Source organism: Dipteris shenzhenensis, chromosome 24 (assembly GCF_047967505.1).
Source record: "Dipteris shenzhenensis isolate YYH24624 ecotype China chromosome 24, Dip_SZ_1.0, whole genome shotgun sequence".
NCBI classification, from domain to species: domain Eukaryota; kingdom Viridiplantae; phylum Streptophyta; class Polypodiopsida; order Gleicheniales; family Dipteridaceae; genus Dipteris; species Dipteris shenzhenensis.
Genome location: NC_141619.1, coordinates 51,159,836 through 51,177,992, shown reverse-complemented (window position 1 = coordinate 51,177,992; position 18,157 = coordinate 51,159,836). Strand labels below are relative to the sequence as shown.

Genomic DNA, 18,157 nt, shown 5'->3' with positions numbered 1-18,157 from the left:
TAATTTCTCCACAATTGATCCAATAGTTCACTCTAGAGGTTAACCTGGTGTCCACTTCATCAAAACAATGCCATGTTTCAAAATGTTCAAAGATTTCTACAATGTTGATGTGGGAGATTCTTAGTTAAACCGCCTTTCATTAATATATAGCGTTTTCTTCTCCTTAATCCATATTACATTGGAAACCTTGAGTTTTAGGCAAATTAGTTATTGCTAATGTTGGATTATTAGCAAGATTTTAAAAAGTTGGTTTTGCAAATGAGCCTATTATTTCATTGGGAAAAAAAGAGAGAGTATGCTTGGAAATTTGACATAAATGACCTCATCACCTTGTACACTTGGATTGGTGGAGAGAGGTTTATGCCATTCTCCTTGAGTGATTTGTAAGCTTTGCTTGATTTCTAGGGGGAGGGTGCTAGATGGAAGGGGGGGGGTGGCATTGGCACTTTTGCAAGGATGGGAGTGTGGCTTTGATTGAGAGGAGTACCTAAAGTGGCTGTGATTTTGCAAAAAGGGACCTTGGAAGCGGGCTGCGAGGTGAAGATGTGGGATGTGGGCCCTTCATTTGGTTGGGCCCCGTGTGGCAAAAGGGCAAAGGAGGGGGGAAAAACTCGAGAGTGTCATGAAATTCGAATGTAAGAAGTGTTCTTTAAGAGAGGGAAAATGGACGAGTGGTGGGGCTGCCTAGTAATGATGCTGCTTTGAGTTCACCTGCATGGTAGGAGCCTGATGAGGGTCATAGTAAAATGGCTGGAATTTGGAAAGATGGTGGAGGAGGATCTTTGAAGATGAAAAGGCTGTTAAGTTTGACCGAGAGAAAATGCTACTTCTCAAGGTCACCCATTATTATTTGGAGGGAAATAATGGAAGAAGATGCTTTCTTGCAAACTCCATGGTGAGAATAAGAGTGGATGCTCGGATGAAGTAAAGCTTACTAAGAAATTAGAATCATCTGGGCTGATTGAGAGTAGCTTACTAACAATCATCCGAGGAATAGAGAGAAGGGAGGAGATAAGGGGCCAGACGCCAGAAGCCTCCCAAAAAAAAATAAGTGTAGCAGACAGTTGTGGTCCTCATAAATGCAAAGCAGATGAGGGAGGGGACAAATTTGGATGCAGAGGAGGCTGAAATCTGATTGCTGCCGGCTACATAGGCTTATTAGGAAGCTAGAAGCTAGTTGCTGCAACGATATGTGATCCATGATCTATGATCCATCATCCATCATCCATGATCCGTCAGCACCAGGAGCAGGAGCAGGCTGTAGTAGCAGTATCAGCTTAAGCTTCTTGACCTGCTGGGCTTCCCTCCCTGCCACAGTATATGGTCTCAAACTCTCCTCCATCCCCTATTCCCCTTCTTCTTCTTCTTCTTCTTATGGTCTCAGACTCTCTCTTCCTTCCCCTTCTTCTTCCTCCCATCAGATAGCTTATCAGTCCCCTTTCTTCTTCTTCTTCTTCTCCATCATACAGCTTATCATTCCTCTCTCTCGATCTCATCCACATTAGCTTCGCTTGCTCCGTCCCTATTTGCAGTAGCTCCCACAAGCCTCCGTCGAATGGCATGCCTTTGAATATTTGCCTGCCCTTTTACTCTCCTTCATTCACCTCCTCTTAGCCCCCCCTCTCGTGAACTTCCCACCCCTTTGGATTGCCCTTCATCCATCTGCTTAGCTTTCCTCTGGGCGGTCAGAGAAGTTGAATGACCCATATCATCATATATCAAAAGCACTCGGCAAGTCTCCCCCCCCGGCGCTTTCTGGACTGTGCCCAATTTTCTCGCTTAGTTGTCGCTTCGTTCCTCCGCCCACGCCAGCGACCTCTCTTAATCTTTGGGTACACGAAAATTGACTGTGTTCACGTTCATCGGGCCTAACGACAGCTGAAATCTTTTGTGGTTCTGAGATTAAGCGATTCCACCTTAGCATGGGGCTGCATCACAGGACAGGTCGAAATTCTCTCCCATCCTAAAATCTTGTTCAGAAGAGAGGAAGACAGATGGGGGACGCTACAATGAAGAATTCGTGGGGTTGGGAAATGCCACCCTACGATCCGCGGAAATCTTTTGACACAGGCAGATCCTTCGACGCAAGAGATGATGAACAGGAAGAATTTGCTACAGTGTTAAACAAAGTTGGCTCAACCACGAGTCCGACGGCGATCTCCAGAAGACTCTCTCTTCCAAATATGGGACCTCCTCCTCAGCCCAATTACGCGACGCAGAAACTGGTTGCGGCAACGCTCTCAAGTAAAGTGATGAAGCTGCACGAACAAGTCTCGGTAAGTGACCACTTTGTGTGATTTCAAACATGTACCTTTTTCCACACGCTACAACTTTGAACCTGTTCCTGAAACTGCGCTCTCGATACTCGAACTTAGTCCTTGCGTAGGGGACCTTGATCCCAGAGGCAAAGCATTATTGACATCTGTTACAGGTCTGTCGTGCAAGAGCCAAGTTTTAAACATTTGTTTTACAAGCGATTGAGCCCAGCCTTCCCCTTCTCGATGAGTTTTACAAGCGATTGAGCACAGCCTTCCCCTTCTTGATGAGTTTCTGACCTTCTGGCACGTGCTTTGGGACATCTGATCAAAATGTCATCTTGTACAAGATGGGAAAGCCGATGTGCGTTCATCTCGAGGGGTTGAACGGGGTTTACAGACAAACTCATAAAAGAAGTCCAAAATTTTCGCCCTTTTGTAAAGCTATATTGGAAGGGCACATGATTGAACATGTGAAACTCAATCGAAGGGTGACTTCTTTGCTCCAAAGGGTGAATCACACTCAAAAGGCCTCAAAAGGTTCAAACTTAGGCCCTTAGGACCTAGTGTCCGCTTCGAGCAGCAAATGATTACAATGAACGGACCACTCTGGTTCAGAGTAGAACACACAAGGGTTATTCGGAAATTTTGCAAAGAATTCATTTGGCTGAGTGTACAATCTCTGATATTATACAAACTGTTATGTGTCTTTCGCAAGTGGAACAAGTTACTCTATGGAGATTGATGCTATGGACACGGGGGAAAACTTTCTGGGTTTTTGACTCTCAGCATCATTGCATCAATTTTGTCTTAGACATTTGCCTAATCTGTTTCGTTACTTATCATATATAAGGATGAAGTTTGTTTGCCTACTTGTCATACGGCGCCAAGCACTAAAAGTGGGTCGTAATTTTTGATTGGCATAGGATCTTGTGTCTCTTGTTTTTCAAAAGGTGAGTAAAGATTATGAACGGTGTAAGTGGAGACTTTGGTGGAGGTTTGCAAAAGGTCCTTTTGTTTTGGAAGCATCTTAGAGACCAAGTTTTTTGAGCCTTGAACCGTGACACATTCACTGTCTAGGACACCCAGAGCATGGACATATTGGTTCTTGAATGGATCTTTTCGTTCTGATGTTTTTCCCACATGTGATCAGTTCTGGCTACTCTCTGGTTGTCGTATGGCATATTGCCTTCGATGCTATGTGCTTGGTCAGCCCAGTGAGGGGGGCCTGAACTTGGTCCTAGGCTGGTGGGGGATGCAGTGGTCAGTAGTCTTGCCCAACTGTGGCAGCTCCACTGGTCCTCTTGTGTTAGAGTTGAAGGGTCTTCTGAACACCAACCCTGTGCAGCGGAATGGTCTCAAACTTTCAGTGATCTTTCACGCAAGATAGGTGCCCACATGCCGAATTCTCACTCAGAAAATAGTGCAGAAAAGGTGGAGGAGAACTTGGGATTTATTTATGCACAAATGTGGGAAAATCTGCTCAAAAAGCGCAAAACACATCCAGCATAAGGGTGCTGGGTAAAACTGCAACCGAGGTAGATTGCTCGTGCTGAGATCTACAGAGAGACATCTGCCCTGGCGCTGCAGTGCCTTGGAGGGCTTCAGTGGCTGGCTGGAGTGTGCAAAATACCTACCTTCATATTGGGGGAGGGGGAGGGGGGTGGGACTAGAGTCCCCACAAAATTGACTGACCCAGTCTGCAGACACGCCGACTTTGTTTGCAAACTAACCGTTCCTGTAGCTGCAGACCTATTACTGCCTACAGTGGCTGTCCTACTGCCAGACCTATAAATAGGCCCTGTCAGTACCCTTCCAGGCCTCTTTCCATGCTGCTCTGTCACCTCGTTCTGAAGGACTCCCAAGTTCTCCAGTATCCCTACTGGCAATGGCTACAACAATCCATGTGTCTTCTCCCGGTCAAACTTGACCTTCTGGCAGATGATGCATGTTTTGACAAAGACATCCACATCTCATCTCAAAGCTGGCCAATAGAAAAAGTGCTCCATTGCCTTCACCGTGGCATCAATGCCTCTATGCACTACATACGGTGGAGCATGACTTTCGATCATAACTTACCTCAGCTGCTTTGTAACACAAAGGCGACCATGCACCATAAGAAAGCCATCCCTGAGAGTATAATGGTCATGCCTGGAGAACATGGGAGTCCAGGAGGTGACAGTGATCCTGTGCAACCACTGCAAAGAATCCATATTTCATGCTTGTACAAAGCATATCAAGATCTAGTACTTCATTCGAGAGCAGCCTGGAAAGAGGCCTGGAAGGGCACTGAGGGCCTATTTATAGGTCTGGCAGTAGGACAGCCACTGTAGGCAGTAATGGCTCCGATGGATACTGGAGAACTTGGGAGTCCTTCAGAACGAGGTGACAGTGATCATGTCCAACAACTGCAAAGAACTCATATTTTATGCTTGTACAAAGCATATCAAGATCCAGTAACTTCATTCGAGAGCAGCATGGAAAGAGGCCAGGAAGGGCAGACAGGGCCTATTTATAGATCTGGCAGTAGGACAGCCACTGTAGGCAGTAATGGCTAAATAGCACATTCATGAGTCAAATCAAGTATGTTTGACAGTCTCCTAAAGAAGTTTCATATGGCAGAATACAAGATTACAGCCACTCCCATGGAATAGAGTTTGAAACTTACTAAAGACTCAGGAAAGCCTATAGTCAATGACAGGTACTCTAGGCAACTCATTGGATCTCTTATATATCTCACTATCACTTCACTAGATATTTGTCATGCAGTAAGCTCACTAGCACAGTTTATGGCAAATCCAAAACAGACTCACTGGAATGCAGTCAAAAGATTCTTGAGATACATTAGAAGTACAAGATAGTTTGGGATAGAATACAGAGGAAGTCATCCATGGTTGCATGGATACTGTGATAATGATTATGTCGGAGATCATGAGACCAAGAGATCGACATAGGGATATGCATTTCTCCTTGGTCAAGGTGATAGACCGTGGGAGAGCATTGCCGTGCAGAGTGCAAGGCTTATCGCCGACAGCTCCGATTTGAAACCAGATATCACCTCCCGAACACACCATACACGGTCGCAAGTATCGACGTCTCGTAGGTCGGAAGAAGCATGCATTTCTTTGTCGAAATGAGGAGCTGCTGAACATCTTGTACAGCAACAACTCTAAGGATTTTTGGCGGAGTTTCCTTGAGCGTAGGTCTCCATCACCTCTCACTGACACGAGAGTCTGGCACACGTATGCACACCATCTTTATGATGTCCCACACCAGCCCACTCCAGATCTCACACACACCTCGCCCCACCACTTGCACGTTGTTCACCAGAGGGGGAGTCAAGGACGCGACATTGAAACTGCACAATGGCCGAGCTAAGGATCATGAGGGGCTATGCACTGAGTTTATCGCATATGGGATCGACACGTTAGCCCCGATCCTAGCAAAGCTATTCAATGACGCTGTTTGCCTTGGCTTCCCCCGCACTTGGACACTCAACACCATCACCCCCATCCACAAGGTAGGGGATCTTATGGACCCGAGTAACTACAGGACTATCGTGATTGGACATTTGAAGTCCAAGATCTATGCAGCCGTATTGGATGCATCGGTCAGCCTGTTCGTAGAGATGAGAGGGGTCAGAGTAGAGGGTCAGGCCGGTTTCAGGCGAGACCATGGGACTATGGATCATATACTCACACTTAGGAGTGTCATTGAGGAGGCCAGATCACGGAAGGAGAGGGTATATTGCTGCTTTGTGGATTTCCGCAAAGCCTTTGACACAGTACCTCGAGCTCATCTCATCACATGTCTACAGACACTAGGATTTGATCAGGAGATCATCTGGTCAATCATGGCACTTTATGAGAGAGTCTCATGCCGAGTTCGGGCTGGACAGACGAGATCTTGAGTACCATAGGGGTCAAACAGGGTTGTCCCTTATCACCAACCCTGTTTGGCCTCTACATCGATGAGCTTGAGACTTTCATGGGGGCGTTCGAAGGGACCGGTTGCTCACTTGCTGGGATCATCAGGATTCTTCTTTATGTAGATGATGTGGCACTCTTGTCGTCCACACCTGAGAGGCTCCAGCGATACCTTGGCAAGATTCTTCTTTTTGTTTATCCCATGATTTGGAGGTCAATCTTGGCAAGATGAAGGTCATGATCTTTAACACCTCTGGAGCAAACATGCAACGGAAGCAGTTCACTTTCGGTGGGTCACTAGTTGAGATCGTATCCTCATACACTTACTTGGGGGTCATCTTCTCCAGCCCGATCTTCACGATGAGACCAGCGATGCAGGCGAGATTGAGTAGGGGATACGTCTCACTAGCTCGGCTAGAGAGAATGCTTCCACTCCCACTTCTAGGACCCTTGGACCAAGGCTCTTCTCTTCGACTCCTTGGTCCGACCAGCCGGTATGTATGGCAGCCCTTGTTGGGGACGTGACATAGAGTGGACATGGGTGGAGCGCCTGTAGATCCTCATGCTCTCATGGATGATCCGGGGGAAACCATTTGTACCACATCACATCATTCAGGCCGAGTTTGGTGCTTCTCCACTCTAGGTAGATGTAGCCTTTCAGACCATCACATATCTACACCGGGTTAGATCATATGGGGATTGCACATCAAGGAGACAGAGGTTGCCATGATTGGCTCTCGATTCCTCCATGAGGTTGGCAGTAGAGGGAGATAAGCAATGCTGGTATGCACGGACTCACAGATGGTTTGTGAGACTAGGGTTTCACATCGATAGGATACCTCCTTTTCAGTACAGTTTAGATGCCCCTCCGGTACTCCCACCCACCATCCCGATCGGGCCACACACCAACCAGGTCATTCGAGAGGATCTCTTGTAGCTACACACCTTTAGGACCTGGTTGGAGCCGAGAGAGCTTTCAGTGAAGTTGAGTTTCTACAAAGATTACTGTCTTCGTATTTCGGAGGAGGGATTCATCACACCACCGGGTTACATTGAGCTTCATATGCCTCACTCACTACGGATCTCCATCGGACAGTTTCGGGTGTCATCACACCGCCTTTGCATAGAGAGCGGTAGAGAAGAGGGGATCCCTAGGGAGCATTTCTTATGCATATTGTGCGACTGTCAGGAGGTTGAGTCGGAGGAGCATTTTATTTTCAGGTGCCCAGTGTACTACGAGATCTGAGGTCGCTACCACTGTCTCTTCAGAGACGGCTCCGGGCTCCTTTCTAGATTCCTCGCCTACCCAGATCAGAGATGCTTCTCAGAGCAGGATCACAGAGTTCTTCCCATCGAGTGACATTGATCGTCTGGTCTCTAGCTGCAGATGTGACAGAGACCCCGACCCAACGATTGCAGCACGACACATGAGACATTGAGGGGACACAGATCACTGTAGGGGACCTCCCATCATTGTTTAGACCCAGGGATACGTCCCACGGGAGTCACGGTGGCTTTGGTCTTGCGTCGAGCCTCATCTAGGAGACCGAGACGCACGGCACCCCTTGACGGGCACCAGTGTCCCATCACCGGCTATGCACCAACCAGGGCGACATGACATATGGAGGATTCCACTCCGCTCCAGACTTTTTCTTTTCATTGTTACATCCAGATGTATTTGATTATGTATGATCAAACTTAGGATTCAGCACGGGTGATGATACTCGTTTCAATAGCTCCACCCTTACTGTGATTTGTGTCAGGTTTTCTTTCAGTCTCATAGACCCATCGGTCTTCCGAAGACTCTAATAAAATTCCTTTCTTTCTTTCTTTCTTCCTCTTACATGCACTTTCTCTTGTTACTTGTGCAATTTCATCGCCTCTTTATAATCTGCTAGTATCTGTGGAAAATCTGTAAAGAACTCTTCTTCCATCCATTGTGCATCACTAGCTGGCTGGTTTTTAAACTTCAGTAAATACATATATCTCTTCTTTCCACAAGTACTCTTCTCTTTATGGTACACGATCTGTTCCGGAGTAAGAACTTCAGTCCCATCTTCAAGTTCAGGTTCTTCTTGATGCTGAGTATCCAAAAACGCAGAAGTATCGCCATGGTATCTCTTCAAATTGCTCACATGAAAGATATTCTTCATACGCCAGTGGGTTGGTAATTTCAGCTTATATGCTTTGGATCCTTCTTTTGGATATAAAGCTGCTGAAATCTGAAATGGACCATAAAACTTCGGTGCTAACTTGACATGTTTTGTACTTCCTCTCATTGACTTGATTCTTCTTTTATCAATCTTCAGTAAAACCCAATCATCCTCCTTGTAATAAACTTCTTTTTTTTTTTAATTGGCTGCCTTGGATTGTTGAACCTGGGCCTTCTTAATGTGTTCTTTTACCTGCTCAATCACCTGTGACATATCCTCAGCAAACTGGTCAGTAGCAAAAATTCGCTCCCCTAAGTGTGTTATTGGAGTGGGTAAACATTGCCCATAGATGATTTCAAATGGGGCTTTCTTGGTGGAAGTATGTACAGTGTTATTATAAGCAAACTCTAACGTGGGTAAGAACTCTGGCCACCTTCTAGGTTGGTCATGGACATGAGCTGGAAGTAAAGTAATTATGGTTTGATTGGCATTCTCACTTTGTCCATCTCCTTGAGGATGGAAGGCTGTAGTAAATTTCAGTTTGGTTCCGATATTCTCTGATAGGGCTGTCCAAAAGTTGATAATGAAACGGCCATCATTATCGGATACAATAGATTTTGCTAAACCATGTAACCTAAAGATTTTCCTAATGAATAACTTTGCTGTTTCAGGAGCAGACAACTCCTTTTTACAGGGAATAAAATGAGCTTGTTTACTCAGCCTATCTATAACAGTGAAAATCTGCTCAAACTGACCAACCTTGGGGAAACTTGACACAAAATCCATTGTAATGTGTTCCCACCTTTCCAAGGGAATAGGCAAAGGCTACAAAAGACCAGCAGTCTTACTTGTGTCAGATTTAATGTGCTGACATATGTCACATTGTTGAACAAAGGTCGAAACTTCTTTGTGAAGTTTAGGCCAATGGAAGTATCTCTCAATATTGTCAATGGTCCCTCTATAATGCCTCTATGTCCAGAATATGGACTCGCATGTAACTCACTCATGACTAGATACCGAAATGTTTTGAGTACACATATGGCAAGTCCCAAAAATAAGTATCCATCCACGATGGAATAAGCCTCTAAACCTCCGACCTCATTACGTTGAATCTTCCCATAAATGTTAGTGAAGTCCTCATCTGAAGGATAAGCTTCAACCATTACTCCTAATGATTTCTCCTTAATCACAAAAATGTGATTAACTTGGGGCCGTCTACTCAAAGCATCAGCTGCTAAATTCTCCTTTCTTGGCTGATATTCAATATTTGGTTGCCCAAAGGATTGAATATATTCAGCCCATTTGATTTGCCTTGAAGAAACAATGGGTTGAGAAAACAAGTGCTTGATACTTTGATGGTCAGTCTTAATCTTGAAAGCAGAACCATATAAATAATGCTTCCATGACTTTAAAGCATGAATGACTGCCAGTAACTCCTTATACGTGATATATTTCAATTCAGCCCCTTGAAGTTTTCTACTCTCATAAGCAATGGGATGCCCTGCTTGAATCAACACTGCCCCAATCGAGGTACCACTCGCATCCGTACATACAACGAAGAACTCTTGTCCATGTCCAGAAGTGTTAACACTAGTGCAGTGACCAATGTTCTCTTAAGCTCCTCAAAAGCTACTTGGTGAACCTCTCCCCACTCATACAAGGAATGCTTCTTCAACAAATCTGTCGGGATTGTGAATGAGAGGAATCTGGAGGAGGAGGAAGGAAGAGAAGGGGCTGAAGAGGCAACGGTAGAATCTTTGTCCTCCATCCTTGCTGTAATAAAGAATAGTAAACTGGATTTACAGCCGTGAACTTGACCACGCAGCAGCAAACCTGAGTGTCGATTGAAGTCGCCTTCTAGCAAAGGTACTCTGATCTAGAGCTGTGAACCTAGCTCTGATACCATGTTGGAAATAGAGGATAGAATCACTCACACCTCACTTCCTATCTAGCTCATACAACACTCAGAAAAAAACTGATAGAGAGACATGACAAAAACTCAGATATATTCCTCCGCAAAAGTGGGTAAACAAAAGCTCAAGGATGAGCGTGTACAAATAGCCCAAAATGCTGTCAATGATGCTGAGCCTATTCCTCTCCTTGTGCGCTTGCCTGTGTGCAAGGCAGTCTGTGCAGATGATGAGGAATGAAGGGGGGAATGGGGGCTTTTTATAGGAGGGGCTAGGCCCCCTCAAACTGGCCGACTAGGGAGTCGGCTCCCTGCCCAATGCACCGACCTGACAGTCCACCAACCGACCAGACTACAGAATGACAAAACAGGCTAATTTCATACCCACTAAGACCCGGTATTCAGCATCACAAGTTGCTTGGGAATTTATTGAGCATGTTTTGAAGCATCATGGCTTCCCTCCGGAAATTGTCAATGACAGAGATGCAAAGTTTATCACTTTTGGCAAGAGTTATTCACAGCGATGGGTACTCTCCTCACACCTAGCACTGCTTACCACCGAGAGACGGATGGACAGTAAGAGAGGGTGAACAAATGGGTGGAGGAATACTTGAGGCACTTTTGTCATGATACACAGAAGTCCTAGGATAAGTGGCTGGCTTTGGCTGAATTTTGCTACAACAATACCAAACATCTTTCCATTGGCATGAGTCCTTTTGAAGCAATGTATGGATGCAAGGTTGGGGACTTTGAAAGAATGGATGCCCTTCTGCAATTGGCTAAGAAGAATATGCAGGATGCCTTAGCCAAGCAGAAGAAGTATGTGGATGAACACATGAGGTATTTGTCTTTTGAAGAAGGGGATTATGTGCATTTACGCCTCCATAAGAATCGTTATGCCTTGCTGAAAGGTAACACCAATACGAAGCTTGCTCACAAGTATTAAGGTCCCTACAAGATCATCCGCAAAGCTGGAGAGGTGGCATATGAGTTGGAGCTACCCAGTACCTCCAAGATTCACATTGTTTTCCTTGTGTCCTTGCTGAAGCTGCATGTAGGACAACATGTCCAAGTTCTTCCTAAGCTACCACCTATGGATGAGGAGGGTCACATCCTCTATGCCCTGGAGCGCATCGTGGGTTTCAGAGACCATGTGCCCAGAAACAAGATCTACGTAGAGTATCTTATCAAATGGCAAGGTCTCCCTGAGGATGAAAATTCATGATAGCCAGAGAGCATTGTCTACCGCTATCTCCTTCCGGGCTGATTAGTAGTTGCTGTTTGCTGCACCGTTTGGACAGCCAGGATGTAAAATTTTGTGGGCAAAATTCTATGGGAAAGGATGGCTGTAATGAAGGGGGAAAATGGGCCGTTTAGAGGGATTTTAAGTGGGACATGTGGAGGGACTACCGCTGCACTATGTCCACCATGCATCTTGGAGAACAAATGTGATGCATCGAAAGCAGCCTGAGACTTTTTTTGCCATGTTTGGATCGCCAGAAGAGTTCCATAAAGACAGACATGAAAGATGTAAGATCTGCCTTAGTGAACATGATCAATGGCAAGTAAAATTGAATATATGCCACAAGGATGGACTGCACTATTCGAAGACGAACGTGCAAAGGCCAGGTTGCTAGTTTCCAATACTCAAGCTTTTTCCGAAGCTTAGTCAAAACCCAATCAGTTTGTTGTCGGCGAGTGAGTTCCCACCCCAAAGGGTAACCAAGATGACGAACAAACTGAGTGGGTGGAATGATATCCCCGGGCCATAATAGACTATGCTAGTCTTTGGAATGCAAAGGGAGCAGCTTAGACTTCTGAAAATTAACATGAAGACCAGCTGCCAAACCATAAATAGAGAGGGCCTGCATCAAGGCACCAAGATCATGGGGCGTATTCTTCGGGGTAAAGAAAGAATCATCAGCATAAGCTTGAGCAACCATGCTGCGATTAGCATCCAATTCCAAGCCATGAAGTGATCCTGTAGCCACAAGATGATTAATATATTGCAGCATAGGATGAGTAGCAATTGCATACAGTAAAGCACTGAGAGGGCATCCCTAGCGGATCGAACAACGAAGAGTCCACTCATTAGAGATATCCTCAGAGATAATGCAAGCCACATTGCTATCTCTGTAAAGCCAGTAAATAACCTGCTGCATTTTTTGTCCAAACCCTAAAGCTCGCATAGTTTGCGAGATGAAATCCCATTGAACTCTGTCAAAGGCTTTTGCAATATCTACCTGCAAGAGTAGAACATCCTGCTGCGTGTATTTGGCATATTCAATCCCAATATAAGCATTGGCAATGTTATCTGTGATATGGCGACGTGGAACAAAGCCATATTGGGAGGGATGCAACCCATCATGCAAATAACCTTTAATCCGATCAACCACCATTTTGGCAATGATCTTGTAAATGACTGGCATGAGCGTGATTGGCCTCCAATCACCCAGTGAATCACATAGTTGCTTTTTTGGAATTAGCTTGAGAAGACCCTTTTTCCATGACAAAGACATTTGCTGATTTTGCCATGCTGTATTTACCATTTGCAGTAAGGTGAATTTAAGAAGATCCCAGAATGCAAGAAAAAAATTCAACAGTGAGACCATCCCATCCTGGAGATTTCCATCTCCCACAGGATCTCAGTGCATTAGACAATTCCCTTTCAGTGAAGGGATGTTCAAGTTCCAAAGCTTGAGCATCAGACAGAATTGGATGAATATGCTGCAAAAGAAGCTGACGTGCAAACACGACCCGAGGAGAGAGTATCAGATGCCCAAAATGAGTGGAGAAGTGCTACACACATAAATCAGCAAGCTCTGAACGAGATGTTGACCAAGAACCATCAGGCATTTGGATCCGACAGATATTGACAATGTCATGTGCACGGATTGGTATCCGACGTGTATTGGGTACACGAGACTAGCTTAGGTAGCCTGGGGAGGCTTAGAGCTAGGCAGGCTTGATTCTCGGGTTGAGTGGCAAGGGTACGAACTAGTTAGGGGTCTTCGCTATTTTTGGCGCTTGGGGCCTGAGTTTATATAAGGGGCCCAAAGGTTCAGTTCTCAGGGAGTCGATGGGAGCAAGTTTCGTTTCCAAGTGCTAGGTCTGATCCTGGATTGAGTCGCGGACGCGCGCCTGCATCATAGCGTAGCCCAAGGCCCAGTAGCAGATCCCAAGCTTCACAGCGCCACTTGATGGTATGGGACACCAGGCTGGTTAGGATCTGGTTGGGAGTTCGTGCCAGTAGCTCAGCTCGTGGCTCAGAGGGGACATCTCTTGATTCGGGATCACATCTCGTAGATGTCATGGTTGGGTGGTGAGCAGCCTGCTCAGTTTCCTCACGTTGGTGTGTTCTTGTGTTTGCTTGCAGATCAGAGATTTCAGGAGTGCTGGGGACGTGTCAGTTGGTATCAGAGCCAACTCTTGAGGTAGGAACTTGTGTTGTGAAAATTTTGGACGATTCTTTCTCTAGGCATGCCCTAATTTCGAAATTCGTGTTCAAACCTTGCAAGTGTCTGCTGGTTCATCGCTTAAGGGAAGTGGTATTAGATTGGGATAGAAGGAAGGAGAGAGAGAGAGTGCAGGGTGATTTCGTTGCAAGAAGTGACAGGTTGAGAGAGAGGGAGAGAGGTGTAGTTAGGAGGAAGTAGTGGGGTCGAGGTAGAGGCGTTAGAAGGGAGTTAGGAGAGAGCGTTGAGTTGGGGCGAACCTTAGGGGATCCCGCATGTCGACTGGCTGCTCAGGGGTTGTGATGGTAGGTAGAAGGGGAGCGTAGGAAGGTGCGCAACAGGATAGGGCTAGATCGCAATCTAGGCCAGTTGCTTTTCGGGGGGGCTTGGGGGCTAAAAAAAAAGCGCTACCCCTTCGTTTTTGGAGGGTGAGCTTTTGGAAAAGCAGGGCTTTACTAAAAGCCTGCTCTCCCACTATTAGTACGGCCAAATTGCCTTCTTCCATAGCTTGTAGATTGCGCAGAATTCCAGCCCCTCTACACCTTCACGCTCGGGAGCTAGAACACTTGTACGGCTTGCTACAGCACTTCGTACGGACAGCCAGGAGGGGAGTCCCAGGTTCAAGAATCTGAGCTGAATTGTCAGCTCAGCTCAGCCAGCTTACCTTCTTCATCGACCAGCTTTTCCTTCTTCCATCGCCTCCTTCTTGGCTAGCTTTCACTTCGTTTCTACTTCCTAGCTCCGAGTCCACCTGCTTGTTTCTCTTCTCTAGCCTATCTTCTTTTCAGATTAGATTTCAGTCATGGCTGATTCTGTAGACCCTGAGCTTGCGATGGGAGACCCGGATATGAACTACCATGCGGAGGATGACCAGGGTCTCTACGATGATCTGATTACGAAGAAAACCTTCAGTGAATTCACCACTGCTCTTAATGGAAAGTTTGAGCAGGTTAACACGAATCAGACGGGGTTGACACAACAACTCCAAGGGATTTAGACTACACTCACACTTTTGACTAGCACTGTTCAGGCGCTCACGCATGTGGATGCCATGGCTTCAGTGTTAGGTCCGAACATCACTCCAGATCCTTTTCGCGGAGATCAGAAGTCTCGTACCAAGGAGGTTGTTGACACTTGGTTGCATAAGTGGCAAGTATACTTCCAGTTTCACCCTTATCCAGATGACAAGAAAATACAGCTTGCAGCCGGGTTTATGTCAGGAAAGGCTTTATTGTGGTGGAAGGAACTCCAACCCAAGCCTGCAACATGGATAGAATTCGAAGGGATCTTCAGGAAAGAGTTTCTGAAGGAGGAGGAAGATTATGATATCGTAGGCAAGCTCAAAGCCCTCGATATGTCCAAGCGGAATTTGACTTTTGAGGTTTATCTTCAGAGGTTTCGGGATTTGCAGACCAAAGCTACAAAGATGGATCTAGTGACCTCTTTGTGGATGGTTTGCCTGAGTTGTACAAGTTACAGATCAGGAACAACAAGTGTGCCACGTTGCAAGAGGTCATGAATTACGCGCGTATTTATGATGATACCATGGCCAACGCAAAGGGAACCACAGTTGCCGACACGAGTGGGAAGAACAAGAGGAAGTTCTTTCAGTCTACCACTGGTACCGGGGAGTCGAAGTCTATAGACAACGCCTCCAAGAAACATTTGACTCAGGCGAAGAATGGTCGTGCTCGTTTCCTCGTACCTTGAAGCTAAAGAAAGAGGGGTGTTGCTTCATCTGCGAGGAGCGGGGCCACAGTAAGAATGATTGTCCTAAGCCCAAGAACCAGAAGCAGGCGTCGGGATTGAAGCTCCACGTGGGTCCGGGTACCAAAGCTAAGGGAGCTAATCAAGTTTCGATGATTCATTACCTGCTCACTTTCTTGTAATTGCACTTTTAATATTTCGTTATTTGGTTCCCATGATCTTTTCCGAGTTTGTGGAGAAGTTAGGGACCAAAGAGTTCACATTCTCTTTGACCCGGGCAGCTCTCACAACTTTGTTAATTACAAACTTGTGCAGAAGATGGGGCTGTCCACGATTCCTAGCGATCACACCTATGAGGTGCAGCTTCCAGCTGGGAAGCAGTTTTGGGATCGCAAGATTGAACCGCTTTCTATCCGGATTCAAGAATACACAGCGGCTCTTACGTGCTATGTCATGCACTTGGAGCATGTGGACTTGTTAATCGGGATAGAGTGGTTTAAAACCCATGATATTCGGATTGGATGGAAGGAACATACTCTTTCTTTTTTGGATAAGGACACCCAATTTTGTAATCAGTGTGATAATATTCCCTCTTCTCAGGGACCTATTGTATCTGCGATGCAGCTTCGGAATATATTAAGCACTTCTCATTATGATGTCTATCAGTGTGTTTTGATTCCGCTTTCTTCATTTGTTGTCTCTGTTAATAACAAGAATGATTTAAGTGTGTTTGAACACCGTGAATTGAGAACGTTGTTAGATGATTTCATGGATGTATTTCCTGCTCAACTGTCGGAAGGTTTACCCCTAGAACGGGCAGTAGACCATCGCATAGACTTAGTACCTGGGGCTCAACCTATTAGTGTTCCACCTTATAGGATGAGCTAGCTTAAGGAGGATGAGTTAGCTTCACAGATACAGGATTATTTGAATATGGGCTATATTCCCCAAGTAAATAACCTTAGGGAGCACCTGTCCTCTTAAGAAAGAAGAAAGATTCTACATGGAGAATGTGTATAGATTATAAACGATTGAATAAAGTGACAATGAAGAATTGATACCCTCTACCTCGTTCCGATGATCTAATAGAATGTTTGGCCATAGCGAAGTATTTCACTAAGATTGATTTGCGTACGGGTTATCACCAAATCCGTATCTATGCTAAACACATAGATAGAACCGCATTCCGAACTAGGTATGGCGACTACGAGTTTCTCGTATTATCTTTTGGTTTGACCAATGCTCTTGCCACCTTCCAGCAAATGATGAACGATTTGTTCCGAGATTTTCTGGGCAAATTCGTTGTAGAGTTCTTAGATGACATCTTGATATATAGCCGAATGCTAGAGGATCACATAGGACACCTTTGGATTGTCTTAGTTATTTTAAGACAGCATAAGCTCTATGCCAAGATGAGTAAATGTGACTTCTTTATGAAGGAGATCATTTACTTAGGACACAAGATTTCTTCTGAAGGTATTAGCATTGACCTGGATCGTATTCATAAGATTTTAGAATGGCCTATCCTTCATCGTGTGAAACAACTTCGTTCTTTCCTAGGATTTACGGTATTTCTATGGAAGTCTGTGCGTGATTATTCACACATCACGGCACCCCTGACAAACATATTGAAAGGTCGTGGACGCAGGTCTACCCAGCCGATCTCTTGGAATGATGCATTGAACAAGGCTTTGAAACCTTGAAGTTTTTTATCAAGGAAGCACCCGTTCTAACATTACCCGATCCTACCCGGCCTTATGTTTTAGAGGCCGATGCGAGTAATTTTGCGATTGGGGCAGCTTTATTGCAAGAGGGCAGACCTGTAGCTTTTGAGAGTAAGAAGCTGGATGATACCCAATATCGTTGGCCCACACTAGAAAAAGAACTCTATGCAGTAGTGTATGTCCTGAAGGTTTTGAGACACTACTTGTATGGTTCGAAGTTTCTTTTATTGACCGATCATTAGTCAATCAAGTATGTGTGTGATGGGTCTGAATTGAGGGGACGGAAAGCTAGATGGGCAGAATTAATGCAAGATTTTGATTTTGAAATACGTTATCGCAAGGCTTCATTGAATAGTGTGGCGGATGCCTTAAGTCGAGTCAAGTTTGTAAATGCTATGTCATTTATGGAAATATCCTCAGACCTATTTCAATCCTTGAGAGGGCTTTACGCAACTGATAGTCATTTTAGTTCTTATTGGCAGAAAGTCCAGGATGGGAGCTCCATGGTTGACCAAGCCTCAGGGATTGTGCCACCTACGGTATAGGCGGTGGGAGGTCAGTGGATAATTGGAAACAGCTTGCTGTTCCGGAATTGAAAGATTTGTGTCTCAGATGTTCTGGAACTTTGATCCAAGATTCTTTGGGAGTGTCATGATGCTCCTAGTGTTGGACATCCGGGTATACATCGGACTCTGTCTCTTGTGAAGCATAGTTTTTATTGGCCTAAAATGCGTGCATGTATTGAAAACTATGTGGTAGGTTGTCGGGTTTGTCAGGTTACTAAGGCAGGACGCCTTAGAAGCGCGGGTTTATTACAGCCATTGCAAATTCCAAGTAATAAATGGGAAAGTATTTCCATGGATTTTATTACTGGTTTGCCACAAATGCGCAAGGGTCATGACTCCATTTGGGTCATAGTCGACCGTCTGAAAAAATGGCTAGATTCTTACCTACTAGAACAACTATTTCAGCTGTTCAGCTGGCTCACGAGTTTGTGGACCACTTGTTTAAGCTGTATGGTTTGCCCT

General features: G+C 45.4%; 1 protein-coding gene across 2 annotated transcripts in view; it reads left to right on the top strand.

The window, feature by feature from the left end:
- The first annotated feature begins 1,085 nt into the window (after positions 1-1,085).
- The window catches only part of LOC147886740 (kinesin-like protein KIN-14B), a 135,632-nt gene continuing 118,560 nt past the window's right edge, over positions 1,086-18,157 (top strand). Inside the window, exon 1 of one of the 2 annotated variants that reach the window (XM_087395616.1) lies at positions 1,086-2,276. In XM_087395616.1, the coding sequence (XP_087251742.1) occupies positions 1,995-2,276 (282 nt within the window). In that variant the 5' untranslated portion in view covers positions 1,086-1,994. The remainder of the gene's footprint in view (positions 2,277-18,157) is intronic. The other variant, XM_087395615.1, reaches the window with a different exon arrangement.